The sequence below is a fragment of the Idiotropiscis lumnitzeri genome, unplaced genomic scaffold (assembly GCF_059441095.1).
Source record: "Idiotropiscis lumnitzeri isolate Australia: NSW breed Sydney's pygmy pipehorse unplaced genomic scaffold, RoL_Ilum_1.0 HiC_scaffold_58, whole genome shotgun sequence".
Lineage (NCBI taxonomy): Eukaryota > Metazoa > Chordata > Actinopteri > Syngnathiformes > Syngnathidae > Idiotropiscis > Idiotropiscis lumnitzeri.
This window is the reverse complement of record NW_028283596.1, coordinates 993,297-1,017,629: the sequence shown is the minus strand read 5'-3', so window position 1 is coordinate 1,017,629 and position 24,333 is coordinate 993,297. Positions and strand designations below refer to the sequence as shown.

General features: G+C 37.6%; 1 protein-coding gene across 3 annotated transcripts; it reads left to right on the top strand.

The window, feature by feature from the left end:
- The first annotated feature begins 12,787 nt into the window (after window positions 1-12,787).
- LOC148315692 (uncharacterized) lies at window positions 12,788-22,081 on the top strand. Of its 3 annotated transcripts, none has more exons than XM_088287406.1 (6): window positions 12,788-13,047; window positions 13,154-13,186; window positions 13,263-13,328; window positions 13,403-13,486; window positions 14,233-14,454; window positions 21,752-22,081. In XM_088287406.1, exons 1-6 carry the CDS (start codon window positions 13,041-13,043, stop codon window positions 21,883-21,885), a joined length of 546 nt encoding a protein of 181 aa, XP_088143532.1. In that variant the 5' UTR covers window positions 12,788-13,040; the 3' UTR covers window positions 21,886-22,081. The 3 variants fall into 3 exon arrangements, with proteins under 3 accessions (XP_088143532.1, XP_088143533.1, XP_088143534.1); XM_088287408.1 differs by having other exon boundaries at window positions 12,811-13,047; window positions 21,657-22,081; XM_088287407.1 differs by lacking the exon at window positions 21,752-22,081 and having other exon boundaries at window positions 12,804-13,047; window positions 14,233-14,564.
- Window positions 22,082-24,333: the final 2,252 nt, after the last annotated feature.

The following is a 24,333-nucleotide window of genomic DNA, read 5'->3' as shown; positions in this document are numbered from 1 at the left end:
AAATTAATGACTGCCCAGGCTTCAGGATGTCTTTTTACACTATATAAAGGTGGAAATTTACATTGGAAACGTTTGGTTTAGCTGTTATAAAAGTTTGGTTTTTTAGTGCTGAAAATGCATTTTCAGCTCGCACTGTACACATTTGCTATGTGAGGCATTATCTCATAAGGGAAATACTGGACAATCAAATTAATGACTTCCCAGGCTTCAGGATGCCTTTTTACACTCTATAAATGTGGAAATTTACATTGGAAACGTTTGGTTTAGCTGTTAATGAAGTTTCGTTTTTTTAGTGCTGAAAATTCATTGTCTGCTGGCGCTGTACACTTTTTCTAAGTGTTGCAATATCTCATGAAGGAAATACTGGACAATCAGATTAATGACTTTCCAGGCTTCAGGATGCCTTTCTACACTATATAAAGGTGGAAATTTACATTGGAAACGTTTGGTTTAGCTGTTATAAAAGTTTGGTTTTTTAGTGCTGTAAATGCATTTTCAGCTCGCGCTGTACACATTTGCTATGAGAGGCATTATCTCATAAGGGAAATATTGGACAATCAAATTAATGACTGCCCAGGCTTCAGGATGTCTTTTTACACTATATAAAGGTGGAAATTTACATTGGAAACGTTTAGTTTAGCTGTTAATGAAGTTTCGTTTTTTTAGTGCTGGAAATTCATTGTCTGCTGGCGCTGTACACTTTTTCTAAGTGTTGCAATATCTCATGAAGGAAATACTGGACAATCAAATTAAAGACTTTCCAGGCTTCAGGATGCCTTTTTACACTATATAAAGGTGGAAATTTACATTGGAAACGTTTGGTTTAGCTGTTATAAAAGTTTGGTTTTTTAGTGCTGTAAATGCATTTTCAGCTCGCGCTGTACACATTTGCTATGAGAGGCATTATCTCATAAGGGAAATACTGGACAATCAAATTAATGACTTCCCAGGCTTCAGGATGCCTTTTTACACTCTATAAATGTGGAAATTTACATTGGAAACGTTTGGTTTAGCTGTTATAAAAGTTTGGTTTTTTAGTGCTGTAAATGCATTTTCAGCTCGCGCTGTACACATTTGCTATGAGAGGCATTATCTCATAAGGGAAATATTCGACAATCAAATTAATGACTGCCCAGGCTTCAGGATGTCTTTTTACACTATATAAAGGTGGAAATTTACATTGGAAACGTTTAGTTTAGCTGTTAATGAAGTTTCGTTTTTTTAGTGCTGGAAATTCATTGTCTGCTGGCGCTGTACACTTTTTCTAAGTGTTGCAATATCTCATGAAGGAAATACTGGACAATCAAATTAAAGACTTTCCAGGCTTCAGGATGCCTTTTTACACTATATAAAGGTGGAAATTTACATTGGAAACGTTTGGTTTAGCTGTTATAAAAGTTTGGTTTTTTAGTGCTGTAAATGCATTTTCAGCTCGCGCTGTACACATTTGCTATGAGAGGCATTATCTCATAAGGGAAATATTGGACAATCAAATTAATGACTGCCCAGGCTTCAGGATGTCTTTTTACACTATATAAAGGTGGAAATTTACATTGGAAACATTTAGTTTAGCTGTTAATGAAGTTTCGTTTTTTTAGTGCTGAAAATTCATTGTCTGCTGGCGCTGTACACTTTTTCTAAGTGTTGCAATATCTCATGAAGGAAATACTGGACAATCAAATTAATGACTTTCCAGGCTTCAGGATGCCTTTCTACACTATATAAAGGTGGAAATTTACATTGGAAACGTTTGGTTTAGCTGTTATAAAAGTTTGTTTTTTTAGTGCTGTAAATGCATTTTCAGCTCGCGCTGTACACATTTGCTATGAGAGGCATTATCTCATAAGGGAAATATTGGACAATCAAATTAATGACTGCCCAGGCTTCAGGATGTCTTTTTACACTATATAAAGGTGGAAATTTACATTGGAAACGTTTGGTTTAGCTGTTATAAAAGTTTGGTTTTTTAGTGCTGTAAATGCATTTTCAGCTCGCGCTGTACACATTTGCTATGAGAGGCATTATCTCATAAGGGAAATACTGGACAATCAAATTAATGACTTTCCAGGCTTCAGGATGCCTTTCTACACTATATAAAGGTGGAAATTTACATTGGAAACGTTTGGTTTAGCTTTTATAAAAGTTTGGTTTTTTAGTGCTGTAAATGCATTTTCAGCTCGCGCTGTACACATTTGCTATGAGAGGCATTATCTCATAAGGGAAATATTGGACAATCAAATTAATGACTGCCCAGGCTTCAGGATGTCTTTTTACACTATATAAAGGAGGAAATTTACATTGGAAACGTTTGGTTTAGGTGTTATAAAAGTTTGGTTTTTTAGTGCTGAAAATGCATTTTCAGCTCGCGCTGTACACATTTGCAATGAGAGGCATTATCTCATAAGGGAAATACTGGACAATCAAATTAATGACTTCCCAGGCTTCAGGATGCCTTTTTACACTCTATAAATGTGGAAATTTACATTGGAAACGTTTGGTTTAGCTGTTAATGAAGTTTCGTTTTTTTTAGTGCTGAAAATTCATTGTCTGCTGGCGCTGTACACTTTTTCTAAGTGTTGCAATATCTCATGAAGGAAATACTGGACAATCAAATTAATGACTTTCCAGGCTTCAGGATGCCTTTCTACACTATATAAAGGTGGAAATTTACATTGGAAACGTTTGGTTTAGCTGTTATAAAAGTTTGGTTTTTTAGTGCTGTAAATGCATTTTCAGCTCGCGCTGTACACATTTGCTATGAGAGGCATTATCTCATAAGGGAAATATTGGACAATCAAATTAATGACTGCCCAGGCTTCAGGATGTCTTTTTACACTATATAAAGGTGGAAATTTACATTGGAAACGTTTGGTTTAGCTGTTATAAAAGTTTGTTTTTTTAGTGCTGTAAATGCATTTTCAGCTCGCACTGTACACATTTGCTATGAGAGGCATTATCTCATAAGGGAAATATTGGACAATCAAATTAATGACTGCCCAGGCTTCAGGATGTCTTTTTACACTATATAAAGGTGGAAATTTACATTGGAAACGTTTACTTTAGCTGTTAATGAAGTTTCGTTTATTTAGTGCTGAAAATTCATTGTCTGCTGGCGCTGTACACTTTTTCTAAGTGTTGCAATATCTCATGAAGGAAATACTGGACAATCAAATTAATGACTTTCCAGGCTTCAGGATGCCTTTCTACACTATATAAAGGTGGAAATTTACATTGGAAACGTTTGGTTTAGCTGTTATAAAAGTTTGTTTTTTTAGTGCTGTAAATGCATTTTCAGCTCGCACTGTACACATTTGCTATGTGAGGCATTATCTCATAAGGGAAATACTGGACAATCAAATTAATGACTTCCCAGGCTTCAGGATGCCTTTTTACACTCTATAAATGTGGAAATTTACATTGGAAACGTTTGGTTTAGCTGTTAATGAAGTTTCGTTTTTTTTAGTGCTGAAAATTCATTGTCTGCTGGCGCTGTACACTTTTTCTAAGTGTTGCAATATCTCATGAAGGAAATACTGGACAATCAAATTAATGACTTTCCAGGCTTCAGGATGCCTTTCTACACTATATAAAGGTGGAAATTTACATTGGAAACGTTTGGTTTAGCTGTTATAAAAGTTTGGTTTTTTAGTGCTGTAAATGCATTTTCAGCTCGCGCTGTACACATTTGCTATGAGAGGCATTATCTCATAAGGGAAATATTGGACAATCAAATTAATGACTGCCCAGGCTTCAGGATGTCTTTTTACACTATATAAAGGTGGAAATTTACATTGGAAACGTTTGGTTTAGCTGTTATAAAAGTTTGTTTTTTTAGTGCTGTAAATGCATTTTCAGCTCGCACTGTACACATTTGCTATGAGAGGCATTATCTCATAAGGGAAATATTGGACAATCAAATTAATGACTGCCCAGGCTTCAGGATGTCTTTTTACACTATATAAAGGTGGAAATTTACATTGGAAACGTTTACTTTAGCTGTTAATGAAGTTTCGTTTATTTAGTGCTGAAAATTCATTGTCTGCTGGCGCTGTACACTTTTTCTAAGTGTTGCAATATCTCATGAAGGAAATACTGGACAATCAAATTAATGACTTTCCAGGCTTCAGGATGCCTTTCTACACTATATAAAGGTGGAAATTTACATTGGAAACGTTTCGTTTAGCTGTTATAAAAGTTTGTTTTTTTAGTGCTGTAAATGCATTTTCAGCTCGCACTGTACACATTTGCTATGTGAGGCATTATCTCATAAGGGAAATACTGGACAATCAAATTAATGACTTCCCAGGCTTCAGGATGCCTTTTTACACTCTATAAATGTGGAAATTTACATTGGAAACGTTTGGTTTAGCTGTTAATGAAGTTTCGTTTTTTTAGTGCTGAAAATTCATTGTCTGCTGGCGCTGTACACTTTTTCTAAGTGTTGCAATATCTCATGAAGGAAATACTGGACAATCAAATTAATGACTTTCCAGGCTTCAGGATGCCTTTCTACACTATATAAAGGTGGAAATTTATATTGGAAACGTTTGGTTTAGCTGTTATAAAAGTTTGGTTTTTTAGTGCTGAAAATGCATTTTCAGCTCGCACTGTACACATTTGCTATGTGAGGCATTATCTCATAAGGGAAATACTGGACAATCAAATTAATGACTTCCCAGGCTTCAGGATGCCTTTTTACACTCTATAAATGTGGAAATTTACATTGGAAACGTTTGGTTTAGCTGTTAATGAAGTTTCGTTTTTTTAGTGCTGAAAATTCATTGTCTGCTGGCGCTGTACACTTTTTCTAAGTGTTGCAATATCTCATGAAGGAAATACTTGACAATCAAATTAATGACTTTCCAGGCTTCAGGATGCCTTTCTACACTATATAAAGGTGGAAATTTACATTGGAAACGTTTGGTTTAGCTGTTATAAAAGTTTGTTTTTTTTAGTGCTGAAAATGCATTTTCAGCTCGCACTGTACACATTTGCTATGTGAGGCATTATCTCATAAGGGAAATACTGGATAATCAAATTAATGACTTCCCAGGCTTCAGGATGCCTTTTTACACTCTATAAATGTGGAAATTTACATTGGAAACGTTTGGTTTAGCTGTTAATGAAGTTTCGTTTTTTTAGTGCTGAAAATTCATTGTCTGCTGGCGCTGTACACTTTTTCTAAGTGTTGCAATATCTCATGAAGGAAATACTGGACAATCAAATTAATGACTTTCCAGGCTTCAGGATGCCTTTCTACACTATATAAAGTTGGAAATTTACATTGGAAACGTTTGGTTTAGCTGTTAATGAAGTTTCGTTTTTTTTAGTGCTGAAAATTCATTGTCTGCTGGCGCTGTACACTTTTTCTAAGTGTTGCAATATCTCATGAAGGAAATACTGGACAATCAAATTAATGACTTTCCAGGCTTCAGGATGCCTTTCTACACTATATAAAGGTGGAAATTTACATTGGAAACGTTTGGTTTAGCTGTTATAAAAGTTTGTTTTTTTAGTGCTGTAAATGCATTTTCAGCTCGCGCTGTACACATTTGCTATGAGAGGCATTATCTCATAAGGGAAATATTGGACAATCAAATTAATGACTGCCCAGGCTTCAGGATGTCTTTTTACACTATATAAAGGTGGAAATTTACATTGGAAACGTTTGGTTTAGCTGTTATAAAAGTTTGTTTTTTTAGTGCTGTAAATGCATTTTCAGCTCGCACTGTACACATTTGCTATGAGAGGCATTATCTCATAAGGGAAATATTGGACAATCAAATTAATGACTGCCCAGGCTTCAGGATGTCTTTTTACACTATATAAAGGTGGAAATTTACATTGGAAACGTTTACTTTAGCTGTTAATGAAGTTTCGTTTATTTAGTGCTGAAAATTCATTGTCTGCTGGCGCTGTACACTTTTTCTAAGTGTTGCAATATCTCATGAAGGAAATACTGGACAATCAAATTAATGACTTTCCAGGCTTCAGGATGCCTTTCTACACTATACAAAGGTGGAAATTTACATTGGAAACGTTTGGTTTAGCTGTTATAAAAGTTTGTTTTTTTAGTGCTGTAAATGCATTTTCAGCTCGCACTGTACACATTTGCTATGTGAGGCATTATCTCATAAGGGAAATACTGGACAATCAAATTAATGACTTCCCAGGCTTCAGGATGCCTTTTTACAATCTATAAATGTGGAAATTTACATTGGAAACGTTTGGTTTAGCTGTTAATGAAGTTTCGTTTTTTTTAGTGCTGAAAATTCATTGTCTGCTGGCGCTGTACACTTTTTCTAAGTGTTGCAATATCTCATGAAGGAAATACTGGACAATAAAATTAATGACTTTCCAGGCTTCAGGATGCCTTTCTACACTATATAAAGGTGGAAATTTACATTGGAAACGTTTGGTTTAGCTGTTATAAAAGTTTGTTTTTTTAGTGCTGTAAATGCATTTTCAGCTCGCACTGTACACATTTGCTATGTGAGGCATTATCTCATAAGGGAAATACTGGACAATCAAATTAATGACTTCCCAGGCTTCAGGATGCCTTTTTACACTCTATAAATGTGGAAATTTACATTGGAAACGTTTGGTTTAGCTGTTAATGAAGTTTCGTTTTTTTAGTGCTGAAAATTCATTGTCTGCTGGCGCTGTACACTTTTTCTAAGTGTTGCAATATCTCATGAAGGAAATACTGGACAATCAAATTAATGACTTTCCAGGCTTCAGGATGCCTTTCTACACTATATAAAGGTGGAAATTTATATTGGAAACGTTTGGTTTAGCTGTTATAAAAGTTTGGTTTTTTAGTGCTGAAAATGCATTTTCAGCTCGCACTGTACACATTTGCTATGTGAGGCATTATCTCATAAGGGAAATACTGGACAATCAAATTAATGACTTCCCAGGCTTCAGGATGCCTTTTTACACTCTATAAATGTGGAAATTTACATTGGAAACGTTTGGTTTAGCTGTTAATGAAGTTTCGTTTTTTTAGTGCTGAAAATTCATTGTCTGCTGGCGCTGTACACTTTTTCTAAGTGTTGCAATATCTCATGAAGGAAATACTTGACAATCAAATTAATGACTTTCCAGGCTTCAGGATGCCTTTCTACACTATATAAAGGTGGAAATTTACATTGGAAACGTTTGGTTTAGCTGTTATAAAAGTTTGTTTTTTTTAGTGCTGAAAATGCATTTTCAGCTCGCACTGTACACATTTGCTATGTGAGGCATTATCTCATAAGGGAAATACTGGATAATCAAATTAATGACTTCCCAGGCTTCAGGATGCCTTTTTACACTCTATAAATGTGGAAATTTACATTGGAAACGTTTGGTTTAGCTGTTAATGAAGTTTCGTTTTTTTAGTGCTGAAAATTCATTGTCTGCTGGCGCTGTACACTTTTTCTAAGTGTTGCAATATCTCATGAAGGAAATACTGGACAATCAAATTAATGACTTTCCAGGCTTCAGGATGCCTTTCTACACTATATAAAGTTGGAAATTTACATTGGAAACGTTTGGTTTAGCTGTTAATGAAGTTTCGTTTTTTTTAGTGCTGAAAATTCATTGTCTGCTGGCGCTGTACACTTTTTCTAAGTGTTGCAATATCTCATGAAGGAAATACTGGACAATCAAATTAATGACTTTCCAGGCTTCAGGATGCCTTTCTACACTATATAAAGGTGGAAATTTACATTGGAAACGTTTGGTTTAGCTGTTATAAAAGTTTGTTTTTTTAGTGCTGTAAATGCATTTTCAGCTCGCGCTGTACACATTTGCTATGAGAGGCATTATCTCATAAGGGAAATATTGGACAATCAAATTAATGACTGCCCAGGCTTCAGGATGTCTTTTTACACTATATAAAGGTGGAAATTTACATTGGAAACGTTTGGTTTAGCTGTTATAAAAGTTTGTTTTTTTAGTGCTGTAAATGCATTTTCAGCTCGCACTGTACACATTTGCTATGAGAGGCATTATCTCATAAGGGAAATATTGGACAATCAAATTAATGACTGCCCAGGCTTCAGGATGTCTTTTTACACTATATAAAGGTGGAAATTTACATTGGAAACGTTTACTTTAGCTGTTAATGAAGTTTCGTTTATTTAGTGCTGAAAATTCATTGTCTGCTGGCGCTGTACACTTTTTCTAAGTGTTGCAATATCTCATGAAGGAAATACTGGACAATCAAATTAATGACTTTCCAGGCTTCAGGATGCCTTTCTACACTATACAAAGGTGGAAATTTACATTGGAAACGTTTGGTTTAGCTGTTATAAAAGTTTGTTTTTTTAGTGCTGTAAATGCATTTTCAGCTCGCACTGTACACATTTGCTATGTGAGGCATTATCTCATAAGGGAAATACTGGACAATCAAATTAATGACTTCCCAGGCTTCAGGATGCCTTTTTACAATCTATAAATGTGGAAATTTACATTGGAAACGTTTGGTTTAGCTGTTAATGAAGTTTCGTTTTTTTTAGTGCTGAAAATTCATTGTCTGCTGGCGCTGTACACTTTTTCTAAGTGTTGCAATATCTCATGAAGGAAATACTGGACAATAAAATTAATGACTTTCCAGGCTTCAGGATGCCTTTCTACACTATATAAAGGTGGAAATTTACATTGGAAACGTTTGGTTTAGCTGTTATAAAAGTTTGGTTTTTTAGTGCTGTAAATGCATTTTCAGCTCGCGCTGTACACATTTGCTATGAGAGGCATTATCTCATAAGGGAAATATTGGACAATCAAATTAATGACTGCCCAGGCTTCAGGATGTCTTTTTACACTATATAAAGGTGGAAATTTACATTGGAAACGTTTGGTTTAGCTGTTATAAAAGTTTGTTTTTTTAGTGCTGTAAATGCATTTTCAGCTCGCACTGTACACATTTGCTATGAGAGGCATTATCTCATAAGGGAAATATTGGACAATCAAATTAATGACTGCCCAGGCTTCAGGATGTCTTTTTACACTATATAAAGGTGGAAATTTACATTGGAAACGTTTACTTTAGCTGTTAATGAAGTTTCGTTTATTTAGTGCTGAAAATTCATTGTCTGCTGGCGCTGTACACTTTTTCTAAGTGTTGCAATATCTCATGAAGGAAATACTGGACAATCAAATTAATGACTTTCCAGGCTTCAGGATGCCTTTCTACACTATATAAAGGTGGAAATTTACATTGGAAACGTTTCGTTTAGCTGTTATAAAAGTTTGTTTTTTTAGTGCTGTAAATGCATTTTCAGCTCGCACTGTACACATTTGCTATGTGAGGCATTATCTCATAAGGGAAATACTGGACAATCAAATTAATGACTTCCCAGGCTTCAGGATGCCTTTTTACACTCTATAAATGTGGAAATTTACATTGGAAACGTTTGGTTTAGCTGTTAATGAAGTTTCGTTTTTTTAGTGCTGAAAATTCATTGTCTGCTGGCGCTGTACACTTTTTCTAAGTGTTGCAATATCTCATGAAGGAAATACTGGACAATCAAATTAATGACTTTCCAGGCTTCAGGATGCCTTTCTACACTATATAAAGGTGGAAATTTATATTGGAAACGTTTGGTTTAGCTGTTATAAAAGTTTGGTTTTTTAGTGCTGAAAATGCATTTTCAGCTCGCACTGTACACATTTGCTATGTGAGGCATTATCTCATAAGGGAAATACTGGACAATCAAATTAATGACTTCCCAGGCTTCAGGATGCCTTTTTACACTCTATAAATGTGGAAATTTACATTGGAAACGTTTGGTTTAGCTGTTAATGAAGTTTCGTTTTTTTAGTGCTGAAAATTCATTGTCTGCTGGCGCTGTACACTTTTTCTAAGTGTTGCAATATCTCATGAAGGAAATACTTGACAATCAAATTAATGACTTTCCAGGCTTCAGGATGCCTTTCTACACTATATAAAGGTGGAAATTTACATTGGAAACGTTTGGTTTAGCTGTTATAAAAGTTTGTTTTTTTTAGTGCTGAAAATGCATTTTCAGCTCGCACTGTACACATTTGCTATGTGAGGCATTATCTCATAAGGGAAATACTGGATAATCAAATTAATGACTTTCCAGGCTTCAGGATGCCTTTCTACACTATATAAAGGTGGAAATTTACATTTGAAACGTTTGGTTTAGCTGTTATAAAAGTTTGGTTTTTTAGTGCTGTAAATGCATTTTCAGCTCGCGCTGTACACATTTGCTATGAGAGGCATTATCTCATAAGGGAAATATTGGACAATCAAATTAATGACTGCCCAGGCTTCAGGATGTCTTTTTACACTATATAAAGGTGGAAATTTACATTGGAAACGTTTGGTTTAGCTGTTATAAAAGTTTGTTTTTTTAGTGCTGAAAATGCATTTTCAGCTCGCACTGTACACATTTGCTATGTGAGGCATTATCTCATAAGGGAAATACTGGACAATCAAATTAATGACTTCCCAGGCTTCAGGATGCCTTTTTACACTCTATAAATGTGGAAATTTACATTGGAAACGTTTGGTTTAGCTGTTAATGAAGTTTCGTTTTTTTAGTGCTGAAAATTCATTGTCTGCTGGCGCTGTACACTTTTTCTAAGTGTTGCAATATCTCATGAAGGAAATACTGGACAATCAAATTAATGACTTTCCAGGCTTCAGGATGCCTTTCTACACTATATAAAGTTGGAAATTTACATTGGAAACGTTTGGTTTAGCTGTTAATGAAGTTTCGTTTTTTTTAGTGCTGAAAATTCATTGTCTGCTGGCGCTGTACACTTTTTCTAAGTGTTGCAATATCTCATGAAGGAAATACTGGACAATCAAATTAATGACTTTCCAGGCTTCAGGATGCCTTTCTACACTATATAAAGGTGGAAATTTACATTGGAAACGTTTGGTTTAGCTGTTATAAAAGTTTGTTTTTTTAGTGCTGTAAATGCATTTTCAGCTCGCGCTGTACACATTTGCTATGAGAGGCATTATCTCATAAGGGAAATATTGGACAATCAAATTAATGACTGCCCAGGAGAGATAATAGAATTACGCTTTTTTAAATTTTGATGACGTCATAGCCCCGCCTACAGAATTACGCTTTTGTCTCGTTGTCCCCGCCTACAGAATTACGCTTTTGTCCAAAATGGCCGCTATCCCCGCCCCTGTGTTAAAACTATCCAATCTCCAGCCACCTATTTCAAAATATTTACATATTCCCTGCCCGTTGAAGGTTTAATACCACTCCTACAGAATTACGCTTTTGTCGAAGTGGGCCCCGCCTACAGAATTACGCTTTTTGTCTCGTTGTGATGACGTTGTATGTGTGTGTGTGTGTGGGCCAAGGGCCCCCGCCTACAGAATTACGCTTTTTGTCTCGTTGTGATGACGTTGTGTGTGTGTTTGGGAGGGGGGGGGCTTGGCCCCCCTCCCAAACTGTATGCTTCTTATGTTAAAAACAATGTGTTCCCTGCGTGCGTGCGTCCCCAACCCAAACTGTACTTATGTTATTCATATTTAAATATCTGAAGTATATAAAGCATCCAATGCAATGTTCTATTTAAATAAATAAAATTAAATTAAACGAGTGAAATAATATGAGTTGAAAAGAGCAGGCGTTGTTTTTACCTTTGAATAAGATGTTTATTCGGTGGATATAGGTCATCCATATTTAAATATCTGAAGTATATAAAGCATCCAATGAAATGAGCTATATCTAATTAAATAATGTAGATGTATAAAATTAAATTAAACGAGTGAAATAATACGAGTTGAGAAGAGCAGGCGTTGTTATTACCTTTGAATAATATGTTTATTCGGTTGATATTTGCCCTTTTTGCAAACATGTCTGGACATATTCCCAGCGACATAAGTTTAAACATGGTATTGTGCAGGCTTGGGGGTTTGTCCGGGCAAGACGCCGCGTCTTGCATAGACACCCTCCAAGCCTGCAGCAGCCTCAAGGTGTTTCAAAAGATAGTGAGTGGCGACATCCTGTCGATCGATGGGCAGCCGTGGGCATCCGGGCGACCACCCTCCTCCTTCTTACCTTTTTGTAAAATCTGCCGAGTCATGTTTACTTGTTCTGATTACGAACATAAGGTGTTTCAAAAGATAGTGAGTAGCTCACGACATTACTTCTCAAGGTGTTTGAAAACATAGCTCAATATTGCCATCTAGTGCCTTAAGGGTAATATAGCAGAAGCCACAATTTCACTCTGAATAATAAAAGTATGAAACGTTTAATGTTTAAAGGTAATATAACAGGAACATGTACTTACCTAGTGAAACGTTTATATATTAAATTGAACAAAAGTTTTCCTTTTCAAGGGATTGACAAAAAATAATCTGTAATAAGGAGGTCCTGAATTGTATGGAATTATGTACCTAGTGAAACGTTTATATATTAAATTGAACAAAAGTTTTCCTTTTCAAGGGATTGACAAAAAATAATCTGTAATAAGGAGGTCCTGAAATGTGTGGAATTATAGAAATAGAAATAGAAATAGAAATCCCTTTATTGTCATTGTACTCAAGTGTGCAACGAGATTATGGGGCTCCCCTCTCCAGTGCAATACAACAATAATACAGACAAATATATAAATTAGATAAATAAATAAATAAGACAGTGCAATGGAATTTAGTACTGAATAGGGCACAAAGAAACACAGCACATCACAATTATGTACCTAGTGAAAAGTTTATATATTAAATTGAAAAAAAAAATTTCCTTTTCAAGGAGTTCCTGAAATGTATGGAGTTGTGCATAAACCAGTAGGTTTTATCAGATCACGAGATTATTTGTTCAACTTCCCGCTGAACCGAAAAAGACTAATCCCTCAGGTGTTTCAAAAAGATAGCGACTCGCTCACGAGTTTCTTTTCGGGTTGGAGGGTTAAATAGATGGTTGTGTTTGACCAGAGACAGAAATTTTCTCAAACTCTGATGAGGACGTCTAGAGCGAGCGCTGGAAAAGCTTAACATTGGATCGTAAGGATAACACTTTGATCTTTGAGGACGTCGTGAACAAACGAAGGAGTGCCTAACAATGGAGCGTAAGTAAATACTTATAATTTCATCTATTTTTAACAATGCTTGTTTGCTAAACAATATTGTTTAAACCATACCTTTATATATATACTCAGAAATGCTGTTTTACAGAGGATCATCTGAATGATCAACGTAGATCAGCCTGTAAGTCTAATGTTATTATATTTATGATTCAAAAGTTCTTATAAACTGACTCGATGTCTTATCTATTTTATGACAGACACACAGACACACCAATCCGCTTTCACGCAAGTAACTGTGAAACTTGAAACACCACCAGAACAAGGTGAATATAGTTGCAAACAGATTTAAAATATCCCTAGACCGCTATCCCACACACTCTCTCTCTCTCTGTTCCAGCGACATCCGGAAGTACAACAGTGCGCTTCCGGGTGAATACGTCTTTCCCGTCGAATACGCCGGAGGGGGACACGAACATTTTTTGTAAGTTTCTAAAGTCTCATAATATATAAATAGATTCTTAATGTTTATAACATATCTGTTCGGTTGTGTGTGAACAAGGGCAGAGATGTTTTGAATGTGTTCCGAGGCGTTATCGTCTTTGAGATGTAGCTATATATTGTGTAACGATATGTTTGATAGCTGTTGTTGGTGACATGTGTTCCGAGTTATTGTCGTATGCTAAGCTTCCAATGTGTTGCTAACCAGATGCTATGTTGCTGCTGCATGTTGCTGCTGTGTATGACCTGTAGTCGGCATTTGCTATGTGTTCCGAGGCGTTATCGTCTTTGAGATGTAGCTATATATGTTTGATAGCTGTTGTTGGTGACATGTGTTCCGAGTTATTGTCGTATGCTAAGCTTCCAATGTGTTGTTAGACTTGTCCTATTTGAAGTGTAGCTATATAATGTGTAGCTATATAAACGTTTTTTTGAGATAATAATTATATTATTGATTTGATTAATCGGTTAACTATTAATACAATTTTTATTTACATTTAATGAAGTATTTATTTTTTAAATATTTTTAAATTTTCTAATTTAGTATGTCTTTTAATTAACAGTTTTGATTATTTTTCAACTTTTTAAATTTTTTTATTTTTCCACCGTAATAACTTTTAATCATGTAAAAAATTTTATTTTTTTAATTTATTATTAAGTTTCTATTTATATTTTTTCCTGTTTTGAGATGATTGAAGATCTTACATATTTCTCGTGTGTCATATCTAGCACGTTATAGGGAGGGAGGTGTCAATGAGAACCCATCAGAGGGCCGTCGCATGGAAGGAGGTGTCAATGAGAACCCATCAGAGGGCCGTCGCATGGAAGGAGGCTCCAACGGGAACCCATCAAGGGCACGTCACATGGAAGGAGGTGCCATCGGTAATCCAGGATCAACCACATCGTCTCGTCGAAATGAGCAACCAATCAGACCTAGAAGTCCTATCCCAGGTAATGAGCGAGTCAGGCTTCAGAGAGAACGTCATGAGGTTCTAACAGAAGTTCTACGTACTTACAACAAACTGGTAGATCTGGCTGAGAAGCTCACAAATCCATGGTGATGTTGTATTTTCATTTTTATCTCTTGTAACATTTCTCTGATATATAATCCGTGTGTGTTTGTTATTGTGTAGTATACCATATACATTTCCACTAGATTACAGAAATCATTGCTTTTGTTTATGGTGTCAGACGCTAGTACAAGTATACCTAACGATCCATTCGCGGCGATAAGACAAATCGGCGATTTATAATCCTTTAGACCTAACAGACCCAAAACAGCGATATGGCGAACGATAATACACAACTGCTCGATCTAACAAGACACACATCAAATGATCAAACACAACCTCTAGACCTAACAATACTAGCATTAAACGGTCAAATACACACACAATCACAACCGCTTGATTTAACAACAGATGATCGCATACACACGCAATCACAACCGCTCGATCTAACAATATTCGCGTTAAACGATCAAATACAAACATCAGAAAGGGACCAGATACACACGCAATCACAACCACTAGACCTAGCATTACTCACATCAAACAATAATGGACAAACAGCGGATGTTCATTTATCAGACCCCTCATTAAATCAGCCGGGGGGAACACAGACATCAGATGGTCATATACCCCCAAACGATCGCGTACAAACGCTACCTATCGAACTAACATTATTAAACTCAGTTCTTGATTTACCAAGCGCGCAGAACACATCAAATGAACACGAACCAATGACAACTGATGATGTTGATTTCACAAACGCACCTGCCACGCCAGATGAGGACAACTCGCAGCCTGAGGATGTCACAAATGCACCTGCGTCGTCAGATGAAATCACAAACGCCCTATCCACATCAGATGAAATCACAAAAGCACCGGCCGATCCAAATGAAATCACAAACGCCCTATCCACATCAGATGAAATCACAAAAGCACCGGCCGATCCAAATGAACATGAACCCATGCAGATTGCTGAATTCACAAACGCACCAGCCACATCAAACGGTCAAACTCAAACTTCAGGTGACCATTTAAACAACCAATCGTTAGAGGATTCAGTTGAACAGAGAGGTGGACATCGGGTAATCATACGAGATCGTTTCAATAATACAGAACTCAGGATCCCGTTAAACATACCAGAACCCGTTGATAACACTGATTTTCCAGCATTTTACACCGCTATCATGGGCTCGATAAATGAACAGATGGATCACGCATTATCGAACGTATTGCCTGGGGATATGGTTCAATTGGAAGTGGTGGGGGAAAATGTAAATATACATGAGACGGTTCGCATGTCAGACGACCCCGACGTATGTGAAAACGCTGTTCAAAATCTGCTCGATCGACTCGTACAGTCTAACGCACAAGTCCTGTTTGATAGACAACTAGAGTTTGTCATCCAAATTGTAAGTGATATTCGCGGAGGTATGGGTCAAAAACGTCGAATAGGCAGTCTTTTGGATCATGAAATACTTGTTAAAAAAAGAAAGCATTTACTGGTGCCGAACAATCCGGGTGATACACAACTATGCTTTGCTACATCGTTAGCGCTTTTAATGGATAACTCATTGACGGAGCAAGAGATCTATCGACAAGCACTCGAGTATCAAAGAGCTGTTGGGATGGATGAGACGACCCCTGTTGGATTTAATGATATCAATAAATTCGAGACGCTTTTGGGTCGTAAGATTGTGGTTCTATATAGAAAAGAAGGAGAGTTTGGACCATTGATTCATTTCGAGACAGAATACCCCAAAACCGCAGATCCCTTGGTGATGTTTTTACAAAATCAACACTTTTACGGCGTGAAAAGTCCAGTTGGTTTGATGGGATGTAGTTATTTCTGTTGTTATTGTTACAAGGGTTACAATAATAAGAATCTACATCAATGCCCCGGACATTGTCATGTTTGCATAGACCCGACCTGTAAAACTCGGCCTCTGAAACCCATCCTTTGCAAGGGCTGTAATAAATCATGTCGAAACGCTGTCTGCTATGCCAAGCATCAAATAACCGGTGGAAAAGTTGGCAGCTTTTGCGATAGATACAAAAAATGTCCAGATTGCGGCCTTAACTATTACAAGACCAATAATACACAAGAGGCAAAACATAACTGTTTAGTTAAAAAATGTGTCTCATGTAAAATGCCGCTGAAAGATACTGATATAACTAGGGAACAACATCAGTGTTATATCCAACCTCTCCCAAAACAAGAACCCCGTGAAAAAATCGTCTTCTATGACTTTGAAACATATGAGGATCAGGAAAAGGTGCACAAACCCTTTATGGTCTGCACAAAATCACTCCAAGGGGAAGAACATCAATGGGTAGGACCTGATTGCGCCGTAAAGCTCATTGAGCATTTCAGAAAACCTCGTTACAAAGGCACCACTCTTATAGCCCACAATGCTCGTTCATTTGATTCCCAGCTCATTGTATCAGCGATGATTGACATGGGTCTCGTTCCTAAGGTTATCTTGACTGGTAGTAAAATCTTATGTCTCAAGCTTGAGTCAAACTGTCTCAGATTCATCGACTCGCTATCATTTTTACCCATGCCTCTGAGCGCAATGCCTAAAACTCTAGGTTTTGAAGATCAATGTAAAGGGTATTTCCCTCACAAATTCAGCTCATTGGAAAATCTCAACTACGTGGGTTCCTATCCTCAACCATGTGAATATGGGTTAGAACGCATGACAACAGCCAACCGTACCAAATTCCTTGAATGGTATGAAAGAGAATGTCGGGGAACCTTTGATTTCAGGAAGGAGGCGCTGATGTACTGCAAAAACGATGTTGACATTCTAACCGAGGGTTGTACAAAATTTAGAAACGAGTTTCTAAACGAGACAGGCGTCGATCCATTCAATTATGTCACCATAGCATCAGCATGCATGGGCGTTTTCCGTACCAATTTTCTCCAACCTCAGACATTGGCTATAACATCATCCGATAATTACGCGAGACAATATAAAGCCTTCTCACATGCTTCCATCCAGTATTTGGAGTGGATCATACACAGTCAAAAATTGCCTATACAACACGCTTTGAACGGGGGTGAAAAACAACTCGGTCGCTACGTCGTGGATGGCTATGTTGAAATTGATGGTGTAAAACATGTTTTTGAATATCTAGGTTGTTTCTACCACGGTTGTCCCGATTGTTATACACCAACTGAACGTTTCCCTCTGACAAATCAAACCTTTCAAGAATTGTTTGATATTAGCCAGAAGAAACTCTCGACCTTGAAATCGGATCCGTGTGTGCGTCTCACGGTAATGAAAGAACACGTGTGGTTGAACATGAAGAAAACTCATCAGGGTGTGAAAGAGTTCCTGCTTACTTATCAACATCCTGAACCCCTAGCACCACGTCAGGCTCTTTTCGGGGGCAGAACCAGCGTATTCACATTGCGATACACGGCCTCTCTGAATGAGCAAGTGTTCTATGTCGATGTCACCTCTCTGTATCCTTATGTCAACAGCAACTGCGCCTATCCTCTCGGTCATCCGATCGTTATCCGCAAAGACTTTGCCGACCCACGTAAATATTTCGGGCTGATCAAAGCCAAAGTCTACCCACCACGCGGTCTCTTGTTGCCTTTGTTACCTTACAAAACAGCTAAAGGTAAACTGACGTTCCCTCTCTGTAGAACATGTGCCGAAATCAACAACCAAACCTCATCGTGTCACCACGATGACGAGAGCAGGGCTCTGCTCGGTGTTTGGGTCACTATTGAGTTTAACAAGGCTCTTGACCTTGGTTACAGATTGGTTGAAATTGTGGAGGTGTGGCATTTCGACTCAGTGAGCAATAACATCTTTAAAGCTTACATGAACACCTTCCTCAAGGGGAAGCAGGAAGCCTCTGGCTATCCATCCAATGTCACCGATCAGGTGGGGAGGGACAAATACATCAATGATTACATGACACATCAAGGTATCCGGCTGGATCCTGAACGCATCAAAGTGAATCCTGGTAAGAGACAGGTTTCTAAACTTTGTCTAAATTCTCTCTGGGGAAAATATGGTCAGAGAGATAATTTAAAACAAACAAAACTGACCAACAAACCCGAAGAATTTTTTAAAATCATGTTTTCGGGTTTGTATGACATCGATTACTTCGGTTTCATCAAATCAGACACCGCGATGATTCAATACAGCGACAAAAAGAACATTCTTTCACGACCCTCCGACACCTCAAACATCTTTGTGGCTTGCTTTACAACAGCCCATGCAAGATTGTTCATGTACAGATTTTTGGAGCAGTTACAAGACAGGGTTCTATACACTGACACAGACAGCCTCATCTACGTGGTCAGGGATGGGGAAACGGCTCTAAAACTAGGCCAGTATCTCGGTGATCTGACTGATGAATTGGACGGTGACAGCATTCAGGAATTTGTTTCGGCCGGTCCTAAAAGCTATGCCTATCAAACTCGAGATACTAAAAAAACGGTGATGAAGGTTAAAGGTATCACACAGACGCACGAAAGCGGTCTAAACATCAACTTTGACAGTGTCAAAGACTTAGTGGAGGGATACATATCCAGCACGACGCATGGCAACGAACCCGACACGCACTCGCTTAAGACACCACAACACAGCATCGTCCGTGATAAAAAAGGGTTTCGCGTCAGAAATACTTCATTCGTCAAAAAGTTTAGGGTGGTCTACGACAAACGAAGACTTTTGCCGGACGGACGTAGTGTGCCTTTTGGTTATTAAGGGGAAAATGGAATTATCACAGGTCGAATTCGATCCGCGTCTCCAAGTGCCTTTTTCATGTTTGATCTCAGGGCCTAGCGGTTGTGGGAAAACATATTTTGTGAAACGTGTTTTGGAAGACTGTCAACATGTTATGAGAAATGTACCTGACAATATTGTATGGATTTATACCTCATATCAACCCTTGTACAACCAATTACAAAAGTTGATTAAAAACATAAAATTCCTAAAAGGTCTCCCAGAATCTTTTGATGACGAAGCCTTGTTCCCGTTACACCAGACTCATCTAATCATCCTTGATGATCTGATCTTCCAAGCATCGGACCATCCTGAAGTGGTGAAAATCTTTACCCAATATAGGCATCATAGAAATATGAGCGTCATATTGTTAACTCAGAATGTATTCCACCAAGGTAAATACAGTCGTACTATTAGTCTAAATAGTAATTACATGGTCTTGTTCAAAAATCCTCGGGATAAATTACAAACCAGTATTTTGGCTAATCAGATATTCCCTACGAAGAAAAATTATTTTTTAGAAAGTTTTGAAGATGCCACCAAAGACGCTCATGGGTATTTATTGGTGGATTTAACACCCACATGTCCAGAACAATACCGTTTGAGAACGGGTGTACTTCCTGATCAGTGGCCTACCGTCTACATTTCCAAAAATTGACATGTCCAAGCTTTTAAAAACAAACGCTCCGCAACTCAGGAACCTGTTTCAAGCCACGGCTAAGAGACGTAAAGACATACTAACCAGAGGTCCACCTTCTTTGATCAAGGTCCTCTGTGAAATTGCTTTCAATCTATTAAAGGGTCATATACCGCTTTCACCTTCACAGTTTAAGAAATTAAAAAAACAAAAGAAAATTATTAGACTATTGGCACGTAAAAAAACAAGTCTTAAGAAAAAACGCGCCTTTTTGACTCAAAGGGGTGGATTTATTCTTCCTCTGTTGGGAACAGTTGTACCCTTCCTAGGTAATCTTTTGGGTGGGTTAATCAACAAAAACTAGCCATCATGAGTTTGAAAACAGCCCAGAAAATGTTTCTTCTCACACCACAACAACTGGAACGTCTGAAAAAACCCGAACCTACCATCAGACAAACTGCCGAACAGGACATGGATGTGAAGATGAAGGCAGTTTTGGAAGATCTATCCTTGTCCCCTCATGAAAAAATAACAAGGTATCAGTCTTTACTTCATCGTTATTTAAGCCTTCTCAAACAAGGTGAAAAGGAAGAACGACCTCTGACCGTGTCTCTAACCCCTGAGGTTTTGAACCCTTCAAAGATTTCGAATGTTGAGGTACAAGACAAAATGGTGGGGAATGAAATCGAACCCTGGTTCGATATTCTGCATAACATTCCAACGCGTTATCGGAAAAACGCAGACTATGTTTTGAGAAAACTTAAGGATGCTGATAGAAGCTGGACCCCTCGTCATGAATTCATGTTTCAAGATAAGCCTATAAAAGGATCTCACATGACCGATTTACTCAGGCAGATTACTTTGACGAGTAAAAACATCGCGACTCGAACCCCTAGAGGCTGGAAGGAGTTTCTTCACACTCTACACGAACTCAATATTCCGGAGACCACCATCGTCAACCCTCACGCCCGTGACGAATTCAGACGGTTGAAACTCCGAGGTTCGTTAAGCTCTGATGATGACACAAACAAGAGGACATCCATTAGGAAGAAGAAAAAAACTAATAGAAAAAGACCCGCCCCTGTAAAGTGGGTGGGGTATTCCTCTTCATAAGTTTTAATGAAAAATCTAAAACCTTTGTATGTTTATACATGTGTTTTTATTCAATAAAATACATTTTAAATGATTACAGACAATGACAGGTTTGAAATTTTTTAAAAGAACATGCCGCTTGACCGGTACATGTCTTTTCCGCACAGGTTTGATAATGCTTTACAAAACTAGTTACCATGGCATCATTCTTTAACACATCATCCTTATAGCATGTTAACACATCCTGATAACTCAAACCACAGCCTCTATGTGTTAAATAATAGACGCAATGTTGACCACAGGTGATTGATAGCTCGTGTTGTAGACGTCTGTTATGATACAAAATACGATCGGAATGTTTTTTCAAAAAAGAGTTAATGTTTTGCGGATAATATTGAAATTCAGGAGGAAATCCAAAAGCGTCAAAAAAAGTACTGGTTCCATCTTTTTCCAACGTCAGAGCCAGCCAGTGTTCACCGGGTAAGTGTCGAGGATGTGTGTTGACGATGTAGAAGATTGGGGGGTTAGGCTGCAGCGAATTTATTTCATCCGAAGCGTAAACACCTCCAAATAAACGCCCTTGTAGACGTTTCATGAGTTGCTCCAGCTCTTTCCCGTTCATCAGTAATAATCCACTAATACCTGTCGTTTTGAATTTATTTCCAGGATGGAATCGTAGCAGGCGTACACAATAAGTGTGGTTGTGTGAGGGAGTGGGAGTCTAAATCTCATTTCTAACCTCAAACTTCCGCTGGAGACAGGTGCGAGAGCTCCTGAATCATCGTTGGGGTTTAAGTTAAAAACATACAGCGCATATCCACCGGAAAAATCCTCCCTGTTGATGCAAAGAGGTAAATCTTTCAAATGTCTTCCTGTCGATGTAAACAGGTTATGAAATTCTCGAACGGCGTTTCCTGCATTAAATTGGGGCTGGAAAGCTTTGGCTGGTATCTGTCTCCCCTCTTGGCAGAGCGCTAAATATTCCAAATGATGATGAGCGAAATTAAAGGGATTCAAATCTTTTCTGCCCACAAAGGCGTTGTGATTTACAAGACCTAACACCACATATCGAGGTGTATGACCGAGGAAAAGATTATCTTGTTGACAGCGGATTGGTGTGTCTGTGTGTCTGTCATAAAATAGATAAGACATCGAGTCAGTTTATAAGAACTTTTGAATCATAAATATAATAACATTAGACTTACAGGCTGATCTACGTTGATCATTCAGATGATCCTCTGTAAAACAGCATTTCTGAGTATATATATAAAGGTATGGTTTAAACAATATTGTTTAGCAAACAAGCATTGTTAAAAATAGATGAAATTATAAGTATTTACTTACGCTCCATTGTTAGGCACTCCTTCGTTTGTTCACGACGTCCTCAAAGATCAAAGTGTTATCCTTACGATCCAATGTTAAGCTTTTCCAGCGCTCGCTCTAGACGTCCTCATCAGAGTTTGAGAAAATTTCTGTCTCTGGTCAAACACAACCATCTATTTAACCCTCCAACCCGAAAAGAAACTCGTGAGCGAGTCGCTATCTTTTTGAAACACCTGAGGGATTAGTCTTTTTCGGTTCAGCGGGAAGTTGAACAAATAATCTCGTGATCTGATAAAACCTACTGGTTTATGCACAACTCCATACATTTCAGGAACTCCTTGAAAAGGAAATTTTTTTTTTCAATTTAATATATAAACTTTTCACTAGGTACATAATTGTGATGTGCTGTGTTTCTTTGTGCCCTATTCAGTACTAAATTCCATTGCACTGTCTTATTTATTTATTTATCTAATTTATATATTTGTCTGTATTATTGTTGTATTGCACTGGAGAGGGGAGCCCCATAATCTCGTTGCACACTTGAGTACAATGACAATAAAGGGATTTCTATTTCTATTTCTATTTCTATAATTCCACACATTTCAGGACCTCCTTATTACAGATTATTTTTTGTCAATCCCTTGAAAAGGAAAACTTTTGTTCAATTTAATATATAAACGTTTCACTAGGTACATAATTCCATACAATTCAGGACCTCCTTATTACAGATTATTTTTTGTCAATCCCTTGAAAAGGAAAACTTTTGTTCAATTTAATATATAAACGTTTCACTAGGTAAGTACATGTTCCTGTTATATTACCTTTAAACATTAAACGTTTCATACTTTGATTATTCAGAGTGAAATTGTGGCTTCTGCTATATTACCCTTAAGGCACTAGATGGCAATATTGAGCTATGTTTTCAAACACCTTGAGAAGTAATGTCGTGAGCTACTCACTATCTTTTGAAACACCTTATGTTCGTAATCAGAACAAGTAAACATGACTCGGCAGATTTTACAAAAAGGTAAGAAGGAGGAGGGTGGTCGCCCGGATGCCCACGGCTGCCCATCGATCGACAGGATGTCGCCACTCACTATCTTTTGAAACACCTTGAGGCTGCTGCAGGCTTGGAGGGTGTCTATGCAAGACGCGGCGTCTTGCCCGGACAAACCCCCAAGCCTGCACAATACCATGTTTAAACTTATGTCGCTGGGAATATGTCCAGACATGTTTGCAAAAAGGGCAAATATCAACCGAATAAACATATTATTCAAAGGTAATAACAACGCCTGCTCTTCTCAACTCGTATTATTTCACTCGTTTAATTTAATTTTATACATCTACATTATTTAATTAGATATAGCTCATTTCATTGGATGCTTTATATACTTCAGATATTTAAATATGGATGACCTATATCCACCGAATAAACATCTTATTCAAAGGTAAAAACAACGCCTGCTCTTTTCAACTCATATTATTTCACTCGTTTAATTTAATTTTATTTATTTAAATAGAACATTGCATTGGATGCTTTATATACTTCAGATATTTAAATATGAATAACATAAGTACAGTTTGGGTTGGGGACGCACGCACGCAGGGAACACATTGTTTTTAACATAAGAAGCATACAGTTTGGGAGGGGGGCCAAGCCCCCCCCCTCCCAAACACACACACAACGTCATCACAACGAGACAAAAAGCGTAATTCTGTAGGCGGGGGCCCTTGGCCCACACACACACACACATACAACGTCATCACAACGAGACAAAAAGCGTAATTCTGTAGGCGGGGCCCACTTCGACAAAAGCGTAATTCTGTAGGAGTGGTATTAAACCTTCAACGGGCAGGGAATATGTAAATATTTTGAAATAGGTGGCTGGAGATTGGATAGTTTTAACACAGGGGCGGGGATAGCGGCCATTTTGGACAAAAGCGTAATTCTGTAGGCGGGGACAACGAGACAAAAGCGTAATTCTGTGGGCGGGGCTATGACGTCATCAAAATTTAAAAA